At 42.6% G+C, this 26,802-nt stretch overlaps 1 protein-coding gene across 1 annotated transcript; it reads right to left on the bottom strand.

Annotated features, from left to right (window-relative positions):
* Positions 1–541: 541 nt before the first annotated feature.
* LOC145412610 (uncharacterized) lies at positions 542–25,993 on the bottom strand. Its single transcript, XM_080282524.1, has 3 exons — positions 25,142–25,993; positions 7,131–7,461; positions 542–1,698 (listed from the first exon to the last, which is right to left on the bottom strand). Exons 1-3 carry the CDS (start codon positions 25,829–25,831, stop codon positions 1,001–1,003), a joined length of 1,719 nt encoding a protein of 572 aa, XP_080138650.1. The 5' UTR covers positions 25,832–25,993; the 3' UTR covers positions 542–1,000.
* Between the last annotated feature and the right edge of the window lie 809 nt (positions 25,994–26,802).

Here is a 26,802-nt window from a genome sequence, read left to right as displayed (position 1 = left end):
TAAGGTAAGGAAAACCCAAAAGTGTTTATAATATATAAGCACAAGAGAAATAGCAAGTAACCATTTTTAATACAGAGCTGGCCTTGTTATTACTTGATAATTTTCAAGTTGCTGTGATAAAACGATGTCTGGATAGCAGGGTCAGTAATATAATGTAATGAATAATGAAGGTAAGGTGTAAGGATGAAGGAATGAGTGAGGAATTAAAGTTAAGAAGCAGTCAAGACTAACACAATAAAATGCTGGGAGAAATGAGGTAAAAACACCAACAATATGAAGAATCAGTTCTGTTAAGAATTAGAAACAAGAAAAGATCGTACAGGCAGTCGCCAAGAATGGTAATTTACTTATTATGTTGATTATTGGGAAGAAATGGAAGGTTGCCTGTCCATGAGACAGCTGTCTCTATGTAGTACTATTTTTATATATTGACCATGACATATTTAAGGGGGAGATCATGAAGATGATGCACTTCCTTCCTCCTTTCCCTCAAATTTCTGAAAGATAAACATTCAACTTCTGAATCATAATTCTTCACTGATACCCTCCTCCTCCAACAAATGCATAGAGAATGCAGATAAGTAAACTGATAGATGTAGTCTCTCTTACAAATGGCAGACAAGACTTGGTTAACAAGAATATGACGGAGTGAAAGAAAAGGGAATATATTTTAATAACATGTCATCCCTGTTTCCTCACCAGGAAAAACAGATAGTTTAATGGTATGGATAATTTTCAGCCAGTGTCCTTCCAAACATTAGTCCTGGGTACAGTTGTGGTGTCTTTATTGAGGAAGTTGAGTCACATGCACTTGCTTATGTACAGTATCAATCAGTTTGCATAAGAGGAGTAAATATACATTTCCATTTCTTTTCATTCACTGAACTATTCTAACACATCTGTTAAGTCAGCTATCTTATTTGTATTCATAACCATCACAAGTTCTTGAACTGACATACTTTCTCCACAAAGTATCTGGAATGTTGTCATGTGTCTTGTACTAACAATTGTAATCTTGATCTACGACATCTAGATCTATCAAGTTCTCTAAGTCCAAGTTAGCATCAAGAAGAGGTAAGGTCTTTTCATCCCAGTTGCTATCAGTCCCCCAGTATGCATGGGCATCCTGGACCAAGACTGGTGCTGCTGTGGGAATGATAGGTGTGGGTTCCATGGGAGCCAGGGGTGTAAGGCTGCTGCACAATGTGTTCATGGATGGAAGTTGTTCCCCATATCCTTCTTTGCTCCAGCCTCCATTGTTCATTTCCAGGGAAGAAGTAAGGGAATCGGCATCATCATTTGAAGCTTCTGAGTATTCAGGGCTGGTAAACAACTCCTCTTCCACTCCAAGTGATGCTGGACTTAGCTCTAGAGAGGGTAGTGATGGTGGCGTGCTACTACTGCCGCTGCTGCTAGTGGTTATTGTAATGACTTGTGCTTGCTGGTGCTCACTAATTTGGAAATGCTGATTAGAGGGATTGTGAGTGAGGTGGGGATGAGGGACTAGCGTAGTAGTGGTGGTAGGGACTGTGGTGGGATAGGTTGAGGGATCGCCAGTTTGACTGAGGTCAGTCACCAGTTCTTGTGTCTGACATGGCCAAGTGTCATCAGTGACCTCTTCTCCAAGCAGTGTGGACCACACTAGGTCATCCTTCAGGTTACTTCCATTATCTCCTACTTCACTATCCACCTCAGGACCTGTAAATGTGACTTTTATTAGTATAATTGCTGCTTTGGTCCTAGAAGAAAGCAGAGAATATGGAGATCAGTGGAGCAGACCTCAGATTAATAGATTATCCAGTTACAAGCTGAATAACATCATTCATTGGGAAAGAGCACTCAATGTTTAATTATTATAGGTTTTAACCCTTTGAGTATTGGGATTCTACCTTCTTTTTTGGCAGACCAAGCTAAAATCCTTTACCATTTTGCTCAAATTACAACTTTCTCTTTTGTTCTGACTTCCTGCAAACAATTACATTAGCATATAAGAGACTTTTTTTAGTGCAGTAAAATTCATTTTAGTCTGGCTGCTACAAGGCAATTATATTAATTGTAAAAGAGACCCCATAAAATTCCGTAGTGAGGAAATAAATAACACACATGGTTAAAGCAGACTCATATGGTTGTGTGCACATGGTAAATGTGCATGAAGCCTGTAAAAGAGGAAGGGAGGTATGATGAGATGGTGTTGAGACAAAAATGAGAGACATAAATGAATGGAAGTTAAGTGGATGAATGGGGAGGTGTGACTTGTACTATGGATCACATAGCACAGGTGGTCCGATGCCTACTGAAATCTTTCGATCAACTGCTGATGTTTATCAGCATATCACTGTGTATGAATAATGTCTCATCATATAAACATAACATGTGCTACATGTTTGCAAGAGGATGTTACTAGTTGGTAATATATGGCATCTCCCGACATCAGGGGTACCAATGTGTGGAAGGTCGGATGCTAATATTTCAGTGACCTTTGTTCTGTGGTCCCAAATGTTTCACTTATATTGTGTACCAATACTTTCATGACCCATAGTACATAACTGTACGGTATATCAGACATGAGCATGTTTCAAGGTGGTAAATAAAGATTTGATCTGTTGAAGAATAATGGATGGCAGAGAGGAATGAAATATCATAAATATTTAAACTCTACCTGTATGCATGTGAAGACTAAGTTTGAGGTGGTGAAAATGACTTTGGTGAGTGCAAATGCAGCTTGTAATGACAGAGGGGTGGAGGAGAAAGCAGGTGTTGGGAGCAGCTGGATAGAGTAATGTAACTTATATTAAGGTGAAATAGAGTGGAGATGTGAATGGAAGAGTTGATGTGTGTTTTGTGAATGATGGAATGAGTTGTTTTGGAGTTACAGATGGTAAATGAAGGATGTGTCAGGAAAGAAAGTTTTGCATAAATAATTTGTATTTCAAATACAGGCAAGTACAGAATTAAACATGGCACAGAGAGAATGTTGTTTAGACCATGACTGACTGTACTTGCAGAGAGAATGATGTATCCAAGTTTTATTGAAATGACAGCAGTGAGAGGATGGTGCATAGGTCTGTGTGATAATTTGATTGGAGTATGCAAAATGAAACTGAGATGAGCAGTAAGGATAATGGGTGAGAGGAGCACTAACAGTGACTGTAAGTGCAAAAAACTGAGAAGCACGACAAGGCTAGATGAATGTGAATGAATTTTAATGGAGGTAGTGGAGAAGTTGTGGTCAGAAACTTGCAAGCAAATGAATTTTAAAATGTGTTGAGGGTAAACAAGGAATTTTGATATGGAATGCTAAAGCTGTGCAGGGTAATGTTGCAAGGGTGTCAACTATTGATAAAGGAGCAGCTTGGTTGGATGTGGAGGTTGAATGAGCAGTGAAAGATAACAAGAAGTAGTAGTTGGTGTGGATGTAAGAAAGGCATTCTGATGAGTGAAGGAGAGAATATAATGACTGAAGGAAAAGTATGAAGAAACTAGTCAGAGAAATAAGAAAGTAAATGATGAATATGGAAGGAAGCTTACATTGAACTAATATAAAAATAGGAAGAGGAATCTGAAAGTGAATGTAAACAAGAGTAAAGTTATGGTGTTTAAGAGGAATGAAGTCACAGAATGCACAGTGAGGTTGGATGGTGAGGATATGGAGAATGTGAGTGCATTCAAGTACTTGGGTAGTATGATGAGTAAGGATGGAACTTTTGGGGATGAAGTGCTTGACAGGGTACAGCAGGGAAGGAAGGTTGTTGGTTCACTGAAAGCAGTGATGAGAAATAGGGAGGTGAGTTTGGAAGTTAAGAAGTCACTACATGATGGTATTGTGATCCCTACCCTGACGTATGGAAGCGAGGCATGGACCTTACTAGAGGGGAACAAGTCAAGAGTGAGAGCAGTGGAAATGAGTTACTTGACAAGAGCATGTGGAGTGACATGGAGGGACAGGTTGATGAATGAAGAAGCGAAGGAACGTTGTGGGGTGGATGTGGATGTGGTTGAGAAAATTAGGAGAAATACACTGAGGTGGTTTGGACAGGAGAGAATAGAGAATGAAAGACTGACTAAGAGGATGTATGTAGGTGAAGTGGAGGGAGGAAGAGGGAGGAGAAACTGAGAATGAGGTGGAGGGATGGAGTTGAGAGGTATATGAGGGAGGGGGAGTGAGTTGAGGGAAGGGCAGTCAAATGGTGGGTGACAGAGCGACTTGGAGGTGTTTTGTCTGCGGCCACCCTTTGCGGGATTAGGGCGTCGGGCTATAGATAGACTTTGAAAGTGTAAAAATGTTGGAATGTCTGTGGAAATATAGTGAAAATGTAAGGGAGGAGAATGGGAGATTGCAAATAATTGGAAGAGAAATAAAGAGTAGATGATTAAAATATTTTGAAAATGATGAATGGGAATGGGAACAGAGGGTTAGGAAATATGACTGGATTTGATGGTGCACAAAAAAGGAATGTAGTGTCTGAGGATGAAGAATGGAAATATTGCAGGTATTGACGACATATACGGCTGAGATTTTGGAGTGAAATGTTTGTAGAAAATGTACCAGAGGCCTACATTATTGGAGCTGTACCAGTGGAGTGGAAGAAGGCTGTGACTGTGGAACAGAAGAAGGCTGTGACTGTGACTAAAGTGAGTGCAATAATTATCTTGAGAGAAATGTGCTGAATATTTTAGGAAAAGTAATTGTAAAAACTATAAGAGAGAAGGCAAGGACGATTATTTGAATTTATGGTAAGTGGTTGGGGATGTGTGGATCAAATATTTGTAAGAAAGATGGTGGTGGAGAGAACTGATGTAACTGTAAAGTACACTATTTATGGATCTGGAATATTCCACACATAGCTTCACATCCACCTTCTTAATGGTCAGTTTGACAACTCTCATGTTAAACTGAGGTGTCAAACCCTGTTCATGCACTCCTCTGCACAAAATTAATCCAGCCAGCTCAGTCACATGTCAGTTTCCACACCTCATGAACTTCCATATCTCTCACACGCACACATGCACACATCCCCCCCTCACACACGCACACATGCACACATCCCCCCCTCACACACACACACACACACACACACACACACACACACACACACACACACACACACACACACACACACACACACACACACACACACACACACACACACACACACACACACACACACACACACACACACACACACACACACACACTGTATCCACCTTGCTTTTGGCCTACCATACTTCCTCCCACCCTCAAACTTTCTCACATTTACTGTACCCTTCTTACCATTCTGTTCACACCCACTCATCTTCACATGTTCATACCATCTAAACACACTTTTTTTAACACTAGTGTTCACTGACTTCCTTACTGTGCATCTTTCGTGAATCACATTATTCCCATTTGTATTCACTCTCTGCACTCTGCACATATTCTTCAACAGCCCCATCTCCTTTACACTTACACCTGAGTTTTCATTTTCATGCCACACCACAGTCTCACATTATTGCTATAAAGGCAATTATATGAAACAGAGAAGTGAATATGGAGGCTGAAAGAGAGCTGCACATAAGTTTGTTAGTGTTCACGTTAAGTTATGAGTACGAGATTTGGTATAGCATACATGGAAAGTCAGTTGTTAAAACTGTAGAGATGGAATGTAAGAAAAGTGTGTGAGTTGCAGAGATTATAGAGGACAAGAAACATTCATGAAAAATGCAGAGTAAGAAAGTCAGTGGATAAGTAAGCACAAGATTGTGCTCAGATGGTATGGTCATGCAGAGAGACTGGACATAGAATGGACGAAAGAGTACAGTGTATATAAGTGAATTTGAAGATGGGAGGAGGTATGGTAGTCTAAGATGATAATTGGATATAGTAAATGAATGTGTGAAAAAGTGAGGTATGGAATTTGAGGAATCTAAAGAACTGACAAGAGATCGAAATGAAAAGATGAAGTATGAACAGAGGCATACATGATACATTTATCCCATTCTTGACTTATTGTTTGGAATGAGTTTCTCCCAGAAGTGTATGCGAACTGGTGCAAAGATTTGTCAGGACTTGAATTGTGTGTGATTGATTATGTGGCCAGTTTTCATTTGGCATGCTTTACAATAGTTCTACTTTTGTATGCTTTATTTTATTTTTTATTTATTTAATTTTTAATGTGGTAGGTGGGGGTGCACACCATCCACTCACTCGATGTAGTGCTTCTCTCGGGTGTCTGCCCTTTCCTCTCCTCCCTCCATTCCTTCCTTCCTCATCTGTCTTTCTTTACTTCATTCTTTCCTTGTCCTTCTGCCTACAGCTGACTTTACCAACTTGCCTAACCCTGGGCTCCTACGCCTCTCATGGGGAAATGTAGGATTGGATGATGGATGGGTGGATGGACATCCTACCTCACTCCAATTCTTATTTGAAAAGTACAGTTTTTATGATGATGATAATGGAAATTTAATAAGTCTCAAGAGGGAGCAACATGTATGAAGCTGAAGCAGAACTAATGCATGAGCCATGCAGGATAATACTGTTGCCTGCCCTACTCTCTTCCTATTTCTTCCATCTTTCCTGTCACTTCTTATTTTCTTTACTTTACAGGTGGCTTTACATTGAGTGATAAGCCAAATGGTTTCCTGTAAGCCAAGAAACCATTTACAACGTTGGGTGGTAACCACATAACCAAACCATACGTGCTCCCTACGTGTCAACAAGTGGGTTGGTGGAGGGTTAGTGCCCCTCCCCGTAAAAGAAATAACTCTAAGTCAAATGGCCACCCCTTACGGGATCATAGCGTCTGGCAATAGATAGATAGATAGATAGACAACTGGGAGTCTTTACCCCTTCATTGGCTGAAGTACTTTAGGGGTGTTATTCTAGTGATTTTATTTGAAAGACACCTTTCCCTGAAAAAGTTAAAATGTATCTAGGTTAACTCATGTAATGGTTGGTGCACACTTGATAACTAAACTGGCTGATACCAGGTGATTTTGTGTGCCAGAAGGAAATCTAGTAAAAGGGTTAACTGCTTTGATTATGCCACCTAAGATCATGAGAAGACAAACAATTTTAAGGGAAGATTAGGTATGTGCACCATATATGTCAGGACAATTGCAGTGGTAGATTTAAATCTCACTGAAGGTACCATTTTGACTGAGGTAGATTGTAGAGCGGGGTGGAGGCTTATTTGTGGGTGGAGGCATAAAGGCTGTTTGAGGCTGAACTACCACTTTTATGCCCAGTTGTTGAATCTGTTGCTGCATTTGTTGCTGAGTTGGTGGTCTTCTGTTCTTCTTAGACTTTGTGGGTGGAGGAAGGGTTGTTCTTGTGGGCCGCCGCTTCTTGAAGACCCCATCTACCAAGGCATCTGCATATTCAGGATCCAGCCGCCAGAAACCTCCCTTACCCGGCTCATCTTTGCTGCGCGCCACCTTTAGGAAGCACTTGTTCAGGGACAGGTTGTGGCGGATGGAATTCTGGAAGGAGTAGAGAATTTTAGGGTACAGTTCAATGGAAAGTGTTCAAACAGTATTGTATTATACTTTGGGCTTACCAACTAATAACCAGTTTGCTGTATTGATTTGCCATAAGTATTATTTTATAGTCATTAGCTGAGTTATATGATTTACAGTGTATAGTGTATTGGCTATCCATAATGCAAACATATGTAAGGTAACAAAGAACAGATATATCCACAGTGAAGACTAAGTTTCCTCTGCTTTTGGCATACTTTGCTTGATTATGGGCTAATTTGAAGCTGAGCCTTACTGGTCTGTAGTTTTGTTCATTTGCTGAATACAGATTCATTGACTCATTCCCTTCGGTTTTTCCTCCTTATACCTGACACACATTTTTTTCTCATCCTCTGTCATTTTTCTCAGTACACCTGGTTCACCCATCCATGCATCACGCTTGTTGACTCATACTGTCACATTTGTCCCTTACATTTTAGATAGTGAATCATTCCTCTCAAACATTGCTCAGACTGACTCTTATTCATTTGACTTATTCATCAGTTCTTATATAGCATACCGATGCATTCATTTACTCATTCCTTTTCATTATCATCATTATTATCATCATCATTGTCTTCCTCATTGTCATTGCCATCGTCATTGCTGTCAACCTCATCATTATCATCATCAGCTTCCTAACCCTAATTTACACTAAAATGTAAGTGAGGTAGGAAGGATTCAGATGTAGGAATTGGGAGGCATAAAATCGGAAGAGTGCCCAGTGAATTGTTCCACAAAGCCATCCTTACACTATTCAAATCCTTGAATTTCTCTGCTTCACCTCACAAACAAATAATTAATGCATATTTGTACTTTCTAATGATGCCAAGTATATTCCTTTGGGACAAGCCATTCCAGTGACTACCAAGGGAAAAAAGGGGTGCAACCCATGTCATATACATCTCCATGAATATGTTATCCATTCATTATTGTCCTGTCAGCTCATTTGCTCCATAAACTTCCACATGGTCTTTCACATTCATTTACCTTATCCAAGCATTGTCTCCATGGTCACCCACAGTGGTGGACTACTGTAGCATTTCAGTCTGACTGCCGTCATGGGTAATTTTATTCACTGACAAGATGTAAACTACCCATAAAGTTGACTGAAATGTTCCCTCTGTTTCTTAAACATGTCCTGCTTTTCCATCAACAGGTTTTTACAACTATATACCCTCTAACCTTTTAATTTTCTTACCTCCAGTGTGACCACTCTTACTTCCATCCACAACATCTTGTTTTCTTACTTCTCACTGCACAACTCTTCTCTGAAACCGATCCCACTTTCACTCATTTACTTATTTTTTCCCCCCTATCTGTTCCATTATCCACAACTTCTCTCATTTACCCACTCCACCAACCCACTGTCTTATCTTCCTAATCTTTTTTTCTCAAAACTTAGCTCTCTGCTTCACTGTACACTCATCTGTGTTTACACCTGGAGAGGATGGGGGATGATAATTGGGTGAGGAAGGTGAGAAGTGTTAATATTGGGGGTGGGGTTATGAGGGGTAGACCGAGAAAGACATGGGACGAGGTCATTAAGTGTGACCTTAGGGTTAAGGGACTGAACAGGGAGGCTGCAATGGATCGTGCAGCGTGGAGAGCCGCCATTAGGTGACCAAGACCGACACATGCAAGCATGTTGGAACCTTTAAAAAACGAAACGAAACGAATATCATTCTTTTGTCTGATGGTCTCACAGTCATCTCAGCTCTTCAGATCTCCATTAATTCCAACCCTCTAAACACCCACAGCCATTATGATGATATATTCATTATGCCACGTGTACTGTACATACCACCTGTCCTTGGAATGTCACATATCGTAGCTTTAAAAAGTCTGTCTGTCAATTGCCAGATGCCTTTATCACATAAGGGATGGCCACAAACAAACCACCTCCATGTTACCCTGTCCCCCGCCATATTGTTGTCCTTCCCCTAGCTCACACACCCCTCTATGATATACTGTACATCCCCACTTCATCCCCCCATCTCATCCATGGCCTCCTCCTCCCTCTCCCCCCCTCCACCTCATTCACATACACTCTCCTCATTAGTCTCTCACACTCCATCCACTCCACATGGCCAAACCACCTCTATTTCTGCTAACACCTTCTGTCACATCTGCATTCACACCACAGTGCTTCTTCACTTCCTCATTGGTTAATCTGTCTCCATGTAACTCCACATGCTGCTCTTAAATATTTCATTTCCAGTGCTTTCACTCTTGACTTATGTCCATCCAACAAAGTCCAAGCTTCGCTTCCATATGTTACAGTTGGTATCACAATACTATCATGCAGCGACATTTTTACTTCCATGCCCACTTCCCTATCTCTTATCGCTGCTTCAAAGAACCAGCACCCTTTCTTCGCTGTTGCACCCATTCAAGCACTTCTTCCACCAAATTTTCATCCTTACACATCACACTATCCAAGTACTTAAATGCACTCACATTTTCCATTTTCTCACCTTCCAACCTCACTGTGCATTATTCTTCCCCACATTCACCTTTAGATTCTGTTTCTTACACACTCTCCCAAGCTCATTCACCAAGCCTTGCAGCTCCTCTTCGTTTTCACATAACAATATGGTATCATCTGCAAACAATAGAACAGGGTATCATCTGCAAACAATAGAACAGGAAATTTCTAAATGCTGCCCTCTTTCATTAGGGCCGCTCCTACATACCGAACCACCATGGAGGCATGACACATCCTAGTTTCAGTTCAACATTCAAATGGAAAAATTCACTCAGTTCACTATCCACACACACTGCATACTCTTCTTAGCATTCAGTAGCTTCCCATTGACTCCATTTATTCTTAAGATTTTCCACATTCTTTGAATATCCACTCTGTCATGTGCTTTCCTCAAGTGTATGAAAGCCACAGGCAACTTCATTCTCTTCTCTAGAAACTTTTCCATAACAGACCTGAGGTTGAATATCTGAAGTACACAGCCTTCTCCCTTCCTAGAACCACCCTTTTCATCTCCAATTAATTCCTCTATTATTTTCCTAACTCTCTCAATATGTATCCTACCATATACTTTCCTGTTACACTAAGAAGACATGTCCCAATGATTACCACACACTTCTTATTCCTGTTTTCCTTTGTCATCATTATCATCTAATCCTTTGTTGCCCGATGAGGAGTGTAATACAGAGGAATTATTATACCTGAAGCAACGTTGGGTCTGGTTAGTACTTGGATGGGTGACCGCCTGGGAACACCAGATGCTGTTGGCATCCCTACGTGTCAGGTGGGGTTGGTGGAGGATTAGTGCCCCTGCCTGTAAAACAATTAACTCTAAGCCATTGGCCACCCCATCTGGGATACATGGCGTCTGGCAATGAATAAATGAATGAATGACTTCTAGTCCTCTGGGACTCTGTCTATTTCCCAGGCCAGTCTGCACATCTATATCCATCCTACTACTGTCTTTCCCCCATGCTTCAGCATTTCACCCCACACTTGATCAGTTCCTGCGGCTTTCCCCATTTTGACTGTCTTCATTGTGTCCACTACTGATCTCTTCCTCCCCTCTCACCTCCCTCCTCCCAGCCATTTTCCAGCCGCTTATACTTGTATTACTTTCATTCTCTGCGTTTAACAATTCCTTAAAGTATTCTATCCATTTGCTCACTTTTGATCTCTTCTTTATTAATCTACCATTTTTATTATTCACTCCCCTACTAACCTTTTTATCACCTTGTCTAACACTCTGCATCTCCCCTTCAGACCATTTTCTTACATTCCCTCCACTTTACACTCAGATTCCTTCCAAATTCCTTATCTTCTCCCTTCTTACTCTCTTTTGTTAAACTTTTCATCTCTCTCTTCCTCTCTACAGATAACTCTCTTCCATCTCTCGACTTCCTCCATGCCTCTGCTTCCCTTCCGCTCACTGTGTGCTTTCTTCTTTTGGGCCACAATGTGTCTCACCTCTACGTTCCACCATGCTGTTCCTTGCACCCCCTTTTGTCTTCTTTTCACCCCACACACCAACATGCTTAACAAATTTCTTCTGTGAGTATCTTGCATTCACCTTCCACCTCCCCCATCCACTCCAAATTATGTATTACCCAATCACTTCTCCATTTCTTTCTCATATTCTGCCCTTTTTCCATTCTCTTGCAATTTTTATACCCTCCTTGTATGGAGTATTTCCTCCTGTCCTTCTCTCCATCTATTCAGCCAGTGCATTTGTACCTTGACTTTCACCACCACCAAGTGGTAGTCAGAAAATCCACTCCCCCAACCACTGTATGCTCTTGCATCCATTACTTACCTTCTCATTCTCTCAGTCACACAACCATAATCAGACATTGCCTTCCGTTCATTCAGTTCACCACCTACCCTTCTCATCACTTGCCACATATACCTGTGAATAATTTTGTGCCTAAGAGGGTATTAGGTATCACCAACCCCCTCCCCCTCACAAATGTCCACTAGAGCACTGCCATTTTCATCCACATCAGCAGGCACACCCCACTCACCAATTACTCCATCCATCATCACATTTCCTTCTTTTCCATTCATATCTCTAATAAAAAACACCCTTTCATTCCTCTCAAACTTTTTTATGCACACTTCCACTTTTGCCAAGGACTCTTCTGTCACTCTGCTTGCTAGGTCTTCCATTGGTGTATATACACACACAATCACCCACGTTTGTAATCCTACTTTCAATCTTACCCACACAGTCCTTGAACCAACTGATCCATATTCTCATATTCTTCTTCCATCTCTTGCACACAACAGTACATACACGCCCTTTTGCCCTCTCATTCTCACCCTCACCTGCACATATACCCCATCCATACATCTACTCTCCCACACTCTCTTCTTTTTATTTAGTCTCAGTCAGTCCATTTATGTCTGCTTTTGCACCCCAAGCACCTGGATAATCTCTATCTCTTTCACCTCATCATTCGCACCCCTTACATTTCACGTTGAAATCCGTACCATGTCCGCTGTACTGTCCTTAGTCGTCACCTGTTGGTCTGTCCTGGTCCGAGGCATTTGATTTGTTTTAGTTAGTTGTAAAAATTTCACTGATGATATAATGCACATTTGTTTTATGCCCAAAATAGTACAGAGTAAAAGATTAGTAAGGAATTTACATATATTCTTTTAATACCTCTTCTTTTATGTTTTAGTGTTTTACTGTACTGTGTATTGCTGTGGATATTGTACGCATGACATATCATAGTGACATCGCAGCGTGGAAATATGATGTATAATTTGGTTGCATGTGTCATGGAGACATTACACACATTGTCTTGAGCATGTACAGCCATCATGCAGTCTGAACTTTTGAATACTGTTGTCAGTTGTGGACAGTATGTAAACATACAGCAGAACACAATATTCAGAAATCCCTCCAATATCCGACGTAACAGAGCCATAGGCAGGTCCAGATAGTGGTCCTGTCCAGATATTGGGCCCCAGCTGATAGACTTGTACTTATGGACCCTAACTCAGAGAAACACCTATACAACTCCCTCTGGACATGCATAGCACCTATTTAAGACCCAAATCACACCAATAAGGCACATAAAAGACTTAAATAAATGCAAAAGAAGCATAAAATGAGGGTTTTGAGGTAGGTTCATACAATATTCAACATTCTGGGTACTTACAAGTGCCTGGCTCCTGGACTGGTACTTATGGACCCTAACCTAGCCTAACTCAGAAAAACACCTTCCTACTGCACATGCATAACTCCTAACACCCTATTCACACCAATAAAGGACATTAACGAGTGAAATGAGGTGTTTGAGGTAAGTATAATATGGAAAAAAGTATAGTATGAAACATTCTGCCTACTTGCAGCAATTCCATGGCCATCTCGATGAATAACAGCCTCCTCTCGGACCCTGACAGTAAGAAGGATTTCCTGAAGTACTTGCAGTACACTGTTCATGAAGTCTTGCACTGAACTTAGTCAATCGCACTCAGAAGTCCGTTCTCTTCACAGTGCGCACTCTTGTCTAACTTACGCTCCATTGTAACTTACTAAGTGTTGCACTCTGCACTTTAACTTTTCCCACTCTTCTAACCATTTTCTAAAGCAAAAACAAACAAGTCTATTTACGTTAAATGTTGTTCCAAAATTGTATTCTCACTCACATCTGTAAATCCTTAACACAACACACTGTTTTTTTCACTGCACAACACTGTAAATTCCCGTGTGGTCTAGTGGAGAAGTTCTTGCTGTTTAATCACTGTCAGAGTCCGAGAGTATCACTGGCAGGTGACCTAGGGATACATCGCTGGGTCGTGGTGATGGCATACCCACTGCAGACAACTCTGAAGACAGACGCAAACTCACGTCGAGCGGTGACTCCACCTTGGCTGATGTGCTGGGCTGTGGCTCGGAGCATGAGGGCCTGTCTTGGAGAGGCAACGGAGTGGAGCCAGGGCTGGGCACAGCGGGGGTCACGGGCCTGAAAAAACTGTCAGTCGTTGATTGATGCAAGGACCGACGATTCTGACGATTGATGATGCGCTGCCTGAAAGCACGCACTTCCTCCACAAGTCCCAAGGGCCCCATCTCCCTGTCGCAGTCCGGGTGTTCCAGGTAGTCGAGAACGAACTCTAGGTGTTCCAGGAGTGCGCTCAGCTTGGGGATGGCTGGAGTAGTGTCATGCTGAGAGGAGTCCGCATCATCGTTGCCGTCCTCGTCGGAATCTTCAAGCTGGGTACTTACACCTGCAACTGAAGATGTGATCTCAATATCAGACAATGTCTGATACCCAGGATCGCCCTTGTCGTCATCCAACCACTCACGCACATCGTCCACATCAACATCGTCGCCATGCGTACATAGCCGTGCATGGAAGTCATCCACGTCAAACCCTAGAAAATCATACTCCACATCCGTTCCGAGAAGCAGACGAGACCAACCATTTTCTAGTCTTGATAGGGACTTCCTTCCATGCACTGGCCCAATTGTAGATTGCAGACTTGATATTGTAGCGGCGAAGGTTTTCCAAAGTCCGCTGGCCTCGCGTGTCCCATCCCTCCCTGCGCTCGTCCTCGTCCTCGAGAAAAACCATCACCTCGTCCAGGAACTTCCGGCGGTATAGGCACTTTGTTGCCACGATCACTCCTTGGTCCATTGGTTGGATGAGAGCAGTTGTATTAGGTGGCAGAAACATGCACCTAATCCGGCCATTCTCAGCCACCAAGTCCTTGTCGCACGAGTGGGCAGGTGCATTGTCGAGGAGAAGGAGGGCCTTTACCTTGTCGCGTGGGATTCCCAGTGTCTTCGTCTGGTAATTGATGACCTCCTTGACGAAGTGGCGGTGGAACCAGTCTTTGAAGATCTGGGCTGTAAACCATGCCTTCAAAGAATGGTACCAGACGACAGGAAGGACATCCATCACCCCACGAAGACACCGAGGCTGCTTTGCACGGCCAACAATAACGGGCTTAAGCCGGTGCATGCCATTAGCATTGGCACAACACAAAGCAGATATCCGTTGCTTGGAGAGCTTGCAGCCGGGTACACGCTTCTCCGTCTCCTCGGCTAGAGTGTTCGTTGGCAAAGAGCGATAGAATAAACCGGTTTCGTCAGCACTGTAGACTTGACCGAGAGTGAGGCCCTCCCTGTCGATCAAGCCCTTCACCTTGTGCCGAAACTCGTCAACTTCATCCTCGTTAGCGTCCAAAGCTTCACCATGAGCTTTACGGTTGGTAAGGCCATGCCGTAACTTGAACACGAAGAGCCAACCCTCGGATGCCTTGAAGTCTAGGGCGTCGTGAAGCCTGGTGAACTTCTCAGTAGCAGCCTTCAGCTCCATTCCACGTACCATCACACCAGCAGCATGTTGCTGTCGATACCAATTCAACATTGAGCAGTCGATTTTAGCAAACTTGGGAGTAAACATCACCTTCCTTTCCACGTTGCGTTTGCTTCTTGATGAGAAGTCAGCTGTGTACTGCATGAGTTTGTCTCGGGATCTCTTGATATTGAACAAAGTAGATCGGGCCAGGTTGAACTCGCGGAGGATGCGGGAAGAAGATCACCCCGCATCTACTTTCTCCAATATCTCCCGTTTCTTCTCCAGAGTCAACACCACTCTCTTCCTTTTCTCAGGCGGCGGGGCCATCATCACACACACTAATAGGAGGCCCGAGAGCAGCAGGAGTGCCTGCAGCAGGTAAGGAACCACCACAAAAGCGAGCACGTGGGCAGCCATGACGACGAGCGTGCACTCGCGATGAGAGACAGGTGGAAAGTGGGGAGGATGCAGCGGCGCTCTATCGGACATCGGAGGAATGATGCTCCACAACAAAGTTGTCCTGTGCCCCGCGCGCCATTTTGGGAATATTGGATCCCGGGACGATTATGTCCGGTTAGTGGGGATGTTCGGATATTGGGCGTTCGGATATTAGAGGGATTACTTAATAATGTGTGGTTTATAGAAAGTATTGATAAGGGATAGGGAACTGAACATGGAATTTAAAAAATAATCGCTGCATGACAATATTGTGATCTCCACTTTAACATACAGAAGCAAAGCTTGGACCCCACTGGAAAGACACAAGTCAAGAGTAAGAGCGGTAGAAAAGAGTTATCCAAGAGGAGAATGTGAAGTTGTATCGAGAGACAGACAGACAAATAAGGAGGTAAAGAAATACTGTGGTACTGATAAGGAGGCGACTGAAAGTATTAAGAGAAATATTCTGAAATGGCTTGGGCATGTGGAGGAGATGGAGAATGAAACTGACTAGGAGAGCATATGTGAGTGAGATGGAGGGTGAGAGGGTTAGGGGGAGATCAAAGATGAGATGGAAGGATGGAGTGGAAATGTATATGAGTTGGAGGGAGGGCAGCCATTGACAGAGGAAAGGGAGACATGGAAGCAGTTTGTCTGTGGCCACCCATTATAGGATTAATTCTTCTGGCAGACAGATAGAACAGATTAGGTGGAAGGAATATTGTGAGAAGAGTAAGATGAGAGGAAGCATCCAGATACTATTAGAAGGTTGAAGGAGGTTTCCATATGATGGCAAGAATGAGATGGAAGAAAGAATGTAAGTTTACCCCGGAGACAACTTTAAATAGATGTGTTAATACGTTGAAGGTAAAGAATAAAGCATAAGGGAATGTGCAGGAAGATGGAAGAAACTATCTACAAATACTATGGAAAGATTTTCTTGACGTCTTGAATCCAGTGACGTATTCTCATAGTATATATTTACTTTCTTCAGACAGTTTTACTGAATGTAGGAAAGAAATCTTGTATGGAAGGTGTTCATGAAAGTTGTAGGCTATCTAAGACCTCCAGTTCGAAAAGTTTACCGCCAGTTCGAAAAGTTTATCCTAAGGTGAATATAATCGTGAGAAAGCACCAAGTACATAAAAAAAAAAAAAAAGTCATGGTAGTGCTGTGGTAAGGCGATGTGCATGGACCAAGGTGTTCATGCAGACCGCCTTGAAGGCAGGCACCTGTATTGATTGGCCAAGAAAGTAGGTGGGCCATAATACGCGATGCCACATATTGCTAGCATTTTTCTTAGCTCTGGTTTATATTTCCATGAGGCTTGCTGTTATAATACTGATTGAGATGTGATTCTGAAGTGATGATATATTGGAAATATTGTGTCGAATATTTCTCTTGCCATTATATATTTTTCATTCAGATTTCTTCATTTTAAAACACCTCTGCATCTCTGTCTCCCTGCCGTCTTTTTATGAATTCATATGCCCTGTGGTACTTTCCCTTCAGAGGTCAAGAAGCGCCATGAATAACACATGAGTGCGCACTTGTGTGTACAATATTTGCACACACACACACACACACACACACACACACACACACACACACAAGTTTACCATGCTGTTCACATTCTCCAACTATTGCAGTTATCCCTTCAATCTGGTGCCGTATTCTTTAGTTTATTCTTGTTGTCTCAACACTATTTCATTCAACGTCCGATAAGCTTGTCGAACTAGAGGAGTTACATATAGCCTTCATTAGCTTCTGTACTAGGGCAGTCTCCCAAACTGAATAAATTAGTCATGTGGTAGGATGAATTAAATAAAGATACACCATTGGATTGAAGGGTTGAACTCCCAGACCTAAGAACCTTTGGCACTTACACGTCACTGCTCTCACCACTAATTTTGTGGTTTTGCTAAGGCTTATGGGGTTGGCGCATCGTAAAATTACACACACACACACACACACACACACACATATATATATATATATATATATATATATATATATATATATATATATATATATATATATATATATATATAAATATATTTAATGAGCTTACAACATTGATTATAAGCCATTGCATGTCTTCACAGTCAAATGATTGGCTTGCACGCTAGAAAATGGAGTCACACGCTCACCTGTCATCTAAAGAATTCTCAGCACTTATTGCCTGTATTGTGACTTACTTAACTTCATTTGTTCGGCCCCCAAGCGGTCATAGTCTGCTTAGGAAGGACCTCTTGTAGTGAAGGGATTTATGAAGGATATGTGTCAGATTTTAAGTATCATTGTAAGCTTGGTAACATTTTTTTTTTTTTTTCACACAAGGACTTATGCCCATTACTCCTTGAATTCTACTGTTACTCATTTTTTTTTTTTTATGAGCATCAATATAGTTTACCTCAGTAAGGAACAATACATGTATAATAAAAAAAATGTAATATCCAAAATAAATCTGTTGAACAGGTGCTGCGAAGTAAATGCCACCTACATTATTCAACCCTTCCAGTTCAGATCTCACCAAAGGTGCAGAAGATGTGGAGAAAGCAAAAATATGATTAAGATTACATCCTGGGACTGAAGGGGTTAAGTTAATCCTAAGAGAGGGTGTACGGATGTTGTTGGATGTGGGATGGTGTGTTGGTGAGCGTATATAGGACCATTATATAACTTTGTGCCAGAATTCAGATCATAGAACCTTTAAAGTCCACTGACGTATTATTATTTATTTATTTATTTATTTTCGTGCTATTTACAGATGATTTAACTTATCTTTAGGTTAGATTTCGAGCTGGAAAGGTTACATACAACCTTCATTAACTCATTCAGGACAAGAGGACCTTCCCAGGTTTGATAAAATTGTCAGAAAAACATGAAATCACCACCCATCAGTGTTAGTCTACTGTGCACCTCACTGAGGTATAGAAATGTGTTTTGTTTGTGTTTATCTACTGACCATTTATTTACATATTAATTTCTCTCCTAGGGTACTGGAATATAATCGACAGGAGAGGAAGATGGAGAAGAGCATGATAAGAATTATCGCAAGTCTTCCAAGTTTCTCAAAAGAAATTAAACACATGAGGCACAAAAGAGGGCAGAATTAATGATGTAAAGAAGTTACGAATGAAGAAGTTAAATAGAATGGGCGTGTTGTGATGAAGACAGGACGAAATCGAGAGGCCAAGAGAAAGTAGGAGACTGAAGCACTGGAGAAGAGAAAAGGTAAGCCAAGGTGTGTATGAGAAAGAGAATGATGAATGAGACTGGGGGAGAGAAAGGAAAAGCATAATAAAGGAAATTAGCTAATTAATAATAATAATAATAATAATACTGTAATAATATTATTTGTATTATTTCTTATTGGTATTACTGATTATATTATTATTATTATTAGTATTAGTATTAGTACTACTACTACTACTGTGACTACTACTACTATTACTGCGACTACTACCACTACTACTACTACTGTTATTAAGCCTCGCCATATAAATGGTAAAATTTGTTTTCGTATTAATATTTTTCTTTGCATCTTTTTTTCTTAGATCTCGATGACATTATACTGAGAGATAGTGTAGGGTAACCCAGGCACTGGTGCCAAATATAAATGACTTCGACTTATTTTTTGAAGCTCATATACCCATTTTTGGTGCAAAAATTACATATTTGAATTTGAAATATATCAGAAACTAATTTTAAGAGACAGCTGTTTGGTTGAAAATCCTATGATAATAAGTTTTCTGAGAATTTTGGCCGAATATTTTGCCATTTAGCCTAGTGGAAAGTACCAAATTCAAATCTGCTCAGTGTTCTTTGTTGCACGTTTTAAAGAAAACCTCAAATAAAAGCTGTAAAGCTGTAACTTTACAGAAATATAACTGTGGTCCCTCTTATTATATGAAAGGATTATGGTTACAGTTAAGCATGCAGTTAGCTAGTTATTGAGACAAATGTAAAATGTAGGCCTACCCATGCATTCTGTCACACCTTTGTCTTCAGATCTTGTTGATATTGCACAGGAAGCTACCTTAGGTTAATCTTAAGTACATGTTCCAAATATCAATGACCTTAACCCGCCCCGTCCCGACGACGTATGGGTACGTCACCACGATTTGCATTTGCCAGTCCCGGCGACGTACCAGTACGTCGTGCAATTGCAAGGTACCTAATTTGCACAATTTTCAATGTTCGCACGTGATTTTTCGTATGTATACACGGGACACCTTCCTCTATTCCTGTACAAGAAACCAAGCAGGGACAATGCCTTACACTGCATAACCTCCCCCCTTCCCCCCTCATGCCATTGTCTTGGCAAAGGACCTGTTACCAGTGACCTGGCTAATAAAGTTATTCAGGGCCAAAGTGATTCCCCAATCGATGACAATGTGGAGGACAATGTTTACATAGCATTAGAAGAAGAAACAGCCAGAAATAATGATCAGGTAGTGTGGCAAAAATAGGTCAGGTATGGTGATTAGTTAGTGAGTGAAACAATGCTTATAATGCCTTTATTACTGCTTGAAAACCAATATACTGTCATACTACATATACATTCGTACCAAGTAAATAAATAAATACCGTTTATGAGTGGATAAAATAGTTACCCTTCCATAGAACTCGTTTTCTTTGGTGCCAGCATGTCAGAAAACCCACTCAGGTAAGGAGGAACTCCTACCTGGATTGGGCACTTTAAACCTCAGGTGAGCGATTTCTCTATGAATTTTCGATGTTTCTCACCAAAAGCGAAGGTTTTAGCCAAAAAAAAAAAAATCGAAAATACCTCGGGACTGGGGGATGTCGGAGGTGCGGAAAACCTCGGGACGTGACGGGTTAAACTACTTTTGAAGGTCACAGACTTGTTTATGATGCCAAAATTTCATACCTTATATACCATAAACAGTAATGGCGAAGCTTCCTTACTGTGACTTCACAATAAGTAAATATGTAGCTGAGTATTATTACCCATCCACCCATCATCCAATCCTACCTTGCCCCATGAGGATCATAGGAGCCTGGGGCTAGGCATGTTGGTCCTTACATTTAAGATGAGTTATTATTATTATTACTATTATTATTCGTGGTAGGTGGGGGGCTCACCATCCATTCACTTGATGTAGTGCTGCTCTCGAGTGACTGCCTTTCCTCTCTTCCTTCCTTATTTCCTTTCTTCCTCTTCTGTCTTTTTTCCTTCATTCTTTCCTCATCCTTCTGCCCATGGCTTGACTCTACACTCCTTTTTCTGTCTTTGTTTCCTTCGTTCTTTCCTCTTGCGTCTGCCTGTCGAAAATGGGTTTCCTGCACACCAGGAAACCATTTACTATGCTGGTTGGTAACCATATAACCAAATTATGGCGCCTGGTGGTTTAGTGGGTAATTAAGGCGCCCCAGTCGGATTGAGCCTGTGCAGGTTTATATCGAAGGGGTGGTTGGTGATTATTGCTCATGTAATGCCACTCAGGGATGAGTGAGGCTGGTCACTCTCATCTTAAATATCCAGACCAACTTGCCTAGCTCCGGGCTCATACGCTCCTCGTGGGGCAACACAGGATTAGACGATGATGATGGTTATCGGTAGCAGTAGAATGGATATGGAAGATATGCAGAGTGGCCTTGGAGGAAGGTAGAGTCCTGGAGGATTGGAGGATGGATATAATTATTCCCCTGCTCAAATGAAAAAGGGAAAAAAGAAGTGTGTGGTAATCACAGGGGCATTTGTCTTCTTTGTGTGATAGGAAAAGGATAAGATAGGATACTTACTGAGAGTTAGGGAAATAACAGAGGAATTAGTTGAAGATGAACATGGGGATTTTAGGAAGGGGAAGAGGTTGTGTAGATCAGATATTCATCCTTAGGTATTTAATGGAAACGTTTGTAGAGAAGAAAAAGGAGTTGTATGTGGCCTTCATGCTTTTGGAGATAGCATATGACAGAGTGGAATGACAAAGAATGTGGAAAATATTAAGAATATATGGAGTAAATGAGAAGTGGTTGAATGCTGTGAAGAGGGAGCTAGGGTTGCATTGTGTGTGGATAGTGAACTGAGTTAAATTTTCAGTTTGAATGTTGGATTGAAACAGGGATGTGTTCATCTGCATATAGATGGGATTATAAAAGAGATATAAGATAGGGCAGTTGATGTTGGAGTGGCCCTAATGAGAGAGGGCAGTGTTAGGAAACTCTCTGTACTGTTGTTTGCAGATGATACTGTATTGTTAAGTGAAGACGAAGGGGAACTGCAAGTCTTGGTGAATGAGTTTGGGAGTGTGTGTAAGAAACGGAATCTAAAGGTGAATTTAAGGAAGAGTACAGTTATGGTCTTCGAGAGAAATGAAGTCACTGAATTTACAGTGAGATTGGATGATGAGGAAACGGAAAATGTGAATGTTTTTAAGCACCTGTGTAATGTGATGAGTAAGGATGGAAGTTTGGAGGATGAAGTGCTTGAAAGGATACAAAAAGGAAGAAAGGTTGCTTGTTCGTTGAAGGCAGTGATAAGAAATGGGAAAGTGAGTATGGAAGTAAAAAAGTCGCTGCATGACAGTGTTGTGATACCAACTCCAACGAATGGAAGTGAAGCTTGGACCTTGTTCGAAGGACACAAGTCAAGAGTGAGAGCAGTGGAAATGAAATATTTGAGAAGAGCATGTGGAGTTACATGGAGAGACAGATTGACCAATGAGGAAATGAAGGAGCTTTGTGACGTGGATGTGGATGTGATAGAGAACGTTAGGAGAATACACTGAAGTAGTTTGGCCATGTGGAGAGAATGGAGGACTAGAGATTAACAAGGAGAGTGTATGTGAGTGAGGTGAAAGGGGGGAGAGGGAGAGGGAGGCCGAGGATGAGATGGAGGAATGAGAGAGGGGGGCTTGAGCTGGAAGGGGGGTAGCGAAATGGCGGGGGACAGAGCGACATGGAGGCGATTTGTTTGTGGCCACCCCTTACGGGTCTGACAATAGGTAGATAGATAGGTAGATTATTATTAAAGCATGGACACTGTGTGTGTGTGTGTGTGTGTGTGTGTGTGTGTGTGTGTGTGTGTGTGTGTGAGAGAGAGAGAGAGAGAGAGAGAGAGATGACGCACGGTCTGTGTGTTTGTATGTGTGAAAATGGCGACAGAGGACATTGCTTAGAACCTCCTCGGGACGATTACGTTTTTTACATTTTATATTATTGTTTCTGCTTCATTGGTGGTAGAACTGACCCTCCAGTGGAAGGTAAGGAAAGTCTCCCTTAATTCCTGCAGCGTGATGACATTTCATTTATTATAGCTACCGCCAGACGATTGTATTGAGCCAAAGAGAGAGCTCAGCGTCTGGTAGCGAAGGGGTTAGAAATAGTGTCAAAATCATCCACAAAGCCACCCTCTCCGCAGTTTAACCATATAATGCAACCACATGCACACTCACGCACACGCACACACATGCACCCAAGCACCGGCGCGTACAATAGAGAGTTTCCCTACCCAATTGAGTTGCTTCCCTGAACTTTCCGCTTTAGCCTCAGTAAATCCTCTTAGGTTAGTTACCGCTCCACAAGTATAAGAAAAATCACCGGGAAAATGGTCCTCAGATCTGGGGGCTGGGGGGTGGGTGGAGAGAAGAGGGAGGGAAGGAGGAGGTGGTTGGGGAGAGGAGGAGAAGGGAAGAGAGGCGTTGGAGAGAATGTGAGGAGAAAGGGATGAGGAGACGGGGAGGGGGCATTGGGGAGAAGGGACAAAGAGCAGAGGGAAATGGGATGGGAGAAAGAATAAGGAAAAAGCAAGAGAAGACGAGAAGAAAAGGAGAGGAACCGTTTGGGGGAATAGGAAGAGAAAGAGGAGGGGCGAGGAGACGGGGAGGGGGCGTTGGAGTAAGAAAAAAGGAAGAAAGGAGAGGGGGAGGTTTTGGAGAGAGTGGGGGGGTGGAGAAGGAGAATAGGCCATTGGAAAAAGATGGAGGGAAAGAAAAAAAGAAGACGGGGGAAGGGGAGCAGTTAGAGAAAAAAGAGAAAGGAAGAAGAGAGGAAGAAAAGTAAGGTAGGATTGGTGGGGGGATTTGAGAGTTTGAAGGAGGAGAGGAATCGTAGAAGAGACGGGAGGGTAGAGATTCCGGGAAAAGGATGAGGGGGAGTAGGAAGTTCTGAGAAAATGAGGGAGGAATAGGAAAGGGGGATGATCCCAGGGACGGAGGGAGGGAAGTGACGAAGAGAGAATTTCAAAGCAGTGAGAGAGGGGAGAAAGAAAGTAAAAGATCTAGTGGAGTGTGGAGATGGTATAAACAGGAGCACACGTAAAGAAGCAGATGAAGGAAGGAAGATGGGAAGTGACAGGAAGAAGCTTGAGGAGGGAAGGAAGGTTTAAGGAGGAAGGAATGCATGTTTAAGGAGAGAAGGAGGGGAGCAGCTATAAAATGTTTCAAAGGGAAACAGAATGGTGGAGAGTAAAGCAGAAGAGGGATGAGGAGAGGGAATATAAGGGAGGAAAATGAGAGGGTATGGGTGAAACTATGGGAGGAGATGGTAGGGGAAGAACAGTCTTCAAGAGAAAAGGGAGGAGAGGAGAAGGAAACGCGGAGAAAGAGATAGATAAGTAGAAGCTAAGTAGAGAGAGAGAGACAGACAGACAGACATACGGAGACCGAGAGGAGACAGACAGACTTACTGAGAGTATTGTTATGGATATTATTATAAGTAAGAACAAATGCTACTTCATAAAAAAAAAATGGGAACTGTTTCGTGCATGCCCGTGGCTATGTAAACTTAGGCAGGGTGTCATTGTGGGCGATGATACGAAATTATAGCACACCACAGGCCTATTCTCTTGGTTTGTTACTTGCTGGTCACACTGGAAACTAGCTTATGTGTTTCCTGACTGTACAGTACACGAATTTTCATACACATACGTTTTGCTTGATAATAAAAAATGGTTCATTTAATATAACGCCATGATGCTTAGGCTAAGCTGTTGTGTAAAATTATTAAAACTGAGCCTTCACAGCACTGCGTATCGTTATCACGCAGTTACCTTACAGAATTCAGCATGGAAGCGGAGTTGTTGTCTTATGTTCCAAGTGCTTCAGTCACTGGCTATCTGCTTCATAGCAGTTTAACCGTATTTAGAGGTCACAGGTTCTCCATCATGAAAGGTGTGAATGGTCGTGTACTGCACATTTAGAAAACACGATGCCTACTGTATACAGCACACACACCTATACGTAAAACAACACTCCTGTACACGTACCATTAGTACACATTACATAACAGTTCCGCACACACACACACACACACACACACACACACACACTACTAAGTGCTCCTAGAAGGAAAGTTTATCTGTTTGCATGCGTCCGTTGGTGTGTGTGTGTGTGTGTGTGTGTGTGTGTGTGTGTGTGTGTGTGTGTGTGTGTCTCACCTGCCATGAGGGGTCAGCTGTTTTGTAGTACGCAAAGTTCTCTTTGATCCACTTGTATATGGCTGAGAGGGTCATCTTGTTCTGGTTCTCCTTCATGGCCATCCCTATAAGCGCCGCATAGCTGTAGGGCGGCTTTTTGCTCCCATCCTTCGAGTAGTCAATCCGCTCAACTTTCTCCGGCGCCTCCACTTTCCTCTTCCTGTCCATGGGTGGAGCGTGGGCAGGAAGGAGTGGGTGTAGTGGGTTATGGGGCTGTGGGGAGGCGGGGGGTGTGGGCGGGGTCATGGCTAGGTGAGGAACCATGCCGCCCATGTCCAGGGAGTGTAGCCAGCTTAGAGAGGTGAGATCGTCCCCGCCGCTCTGTCCCCCGCCGCCCGTTCCCGTCCCGGCGCCCTCTGCTGTGGTGGTGGTGGTGGTGGTGAGGGTGAGGCGCCTGGCTGCCCCCTGTTGCCCTTGCGGACTCCTACTCATGGGACTCACCACCACGGTCTCATGTGAATGAAGAGGGCCTTGCTGAGAGTAGGTGCCTCCCTCGTAGCGCTGCTTGTGGAGGGTGAGGGTGGTGGTGGTGGTGGTGGTGGGCGTGGCGGTGAGGGTGTGCGAGGCCAGGGCGGGCACCTTCATTCTGACGGTGGCGTCCTGGCGCCGGCACACCACCTGCTCACACTCTCGCCCCTCGCTGCCCAGCATGGCCCCCGCTGCTACACGCCTGCCGCTGCCCGTCTCAGCGGGAACATCAGAGTGTTTGCTCCCCTGCACTGCCTTCCTTCCGACACTTACTGTATTTGCATGTGTGTTTCAGAAACAGAGTTGGATAAATTGCGTAATTTGTCACATATTATGATTTGGGGATGGCCCAGTCAGTCAAGCACCAATGAATATTGTATTCGTGTCTCTTGAAGGTAAATAATCAGAATCAAGTGACTGTCTCACAGTGATACTGAATTCCAGGAGAGAGGCAGGAAGGTTAATGCGTCACCATCAGTTCTTTGTTGCTGCATGGCGGTGGTCCAACCACCACCACCTCACTCACCTCCACTGCCGGCGGACCTCCGTCGTGCTTACTTCGGATATCAGGTGTTTCGCTCGGGACTGCACGGACTTCTTGTTTGTTACTTTAGTATATTTATTTTACATCCTCAGCTTCCATCACCAGCGGTGCGCTCCCTGCCGGTTCCCCGTGGTCTGTCTGCAAGAAAAGAAATATGCTTTTATTTGATAACAGTATGTCATAGAGGTTCACTGTGAGATTCTTGTGTAATGAAATACTGTATGTAAGGGCGAGAGAGACTTGTCAGTGGTGGTACTGTATTGTGTGGCCTCCTCGACGCCACAGAATCAAGAGACGGGCTCTGTAAGGCTGCCCACAATTGAAATAGTGGAAGGGTAATATCGTGTTATTGCTCCCAGCTGGCACTGAGAGTGGAGTCGGCGAATCTCGTATTACTAACTTTATTACACTGATAATTATTTTGCTTGTAACACGTGCGGTCACTAAAGAAAGTATATATTGTTGCATTACTTTGCATTACGATCTGAAACAAGACGAGTGTTTTCTGAAATATTGTACTAACATTTAGTTTTTTCATCATGCCACGTATTAAACTGAATAATATGTCATATGATTATCAGCATTCCGACTTCTCTTTTCCAACTTAAGA

This window comes from Coenobita brevimanus, chromosome 93 (assembly GCF_032717465.1).
Source record: "Coenobita brevimanus isolate Jiangsu-jjx chromosome 93, ASM3271746v2, whole genome shotgun sequence".
NCBI lineage: Eukaryota > Metazoa > Arthropoda > Malacostraca > Decapoda > Coenobitidae > Coenobita > Coenobita brevimanus.
Note: the sequence above shows the minus strand (reverse complement) of the source record. Positions and strands in the feature narration are given on the sequence as shown.

Excerpts from the sequence above, each read along its gene's own strand:
- LOC145412610 (XM_080282524.1), bottom strand. The coding sequence starts at position 25,831 with ATGCTGGGCAGCGAGGGGCGAGAGTGTGAGCAGGTGGTGTGCCGGCGC. Across the intron at positions 7,462-25,141 it reads CAGCTGACCCCTCATGGCAG|AATTCCATCCGCCACAACCT; the intron begins GTGAGACACACA and ends TACTCCTTCCAG. Across the intron at positions 1,699-7,130 it reads AATCTACCTCAGTCAAAATG|GTCCTGAGGTGGATAGTGAA; the intron begins GTACCTTCAGTG and ends TCACATTTACAG.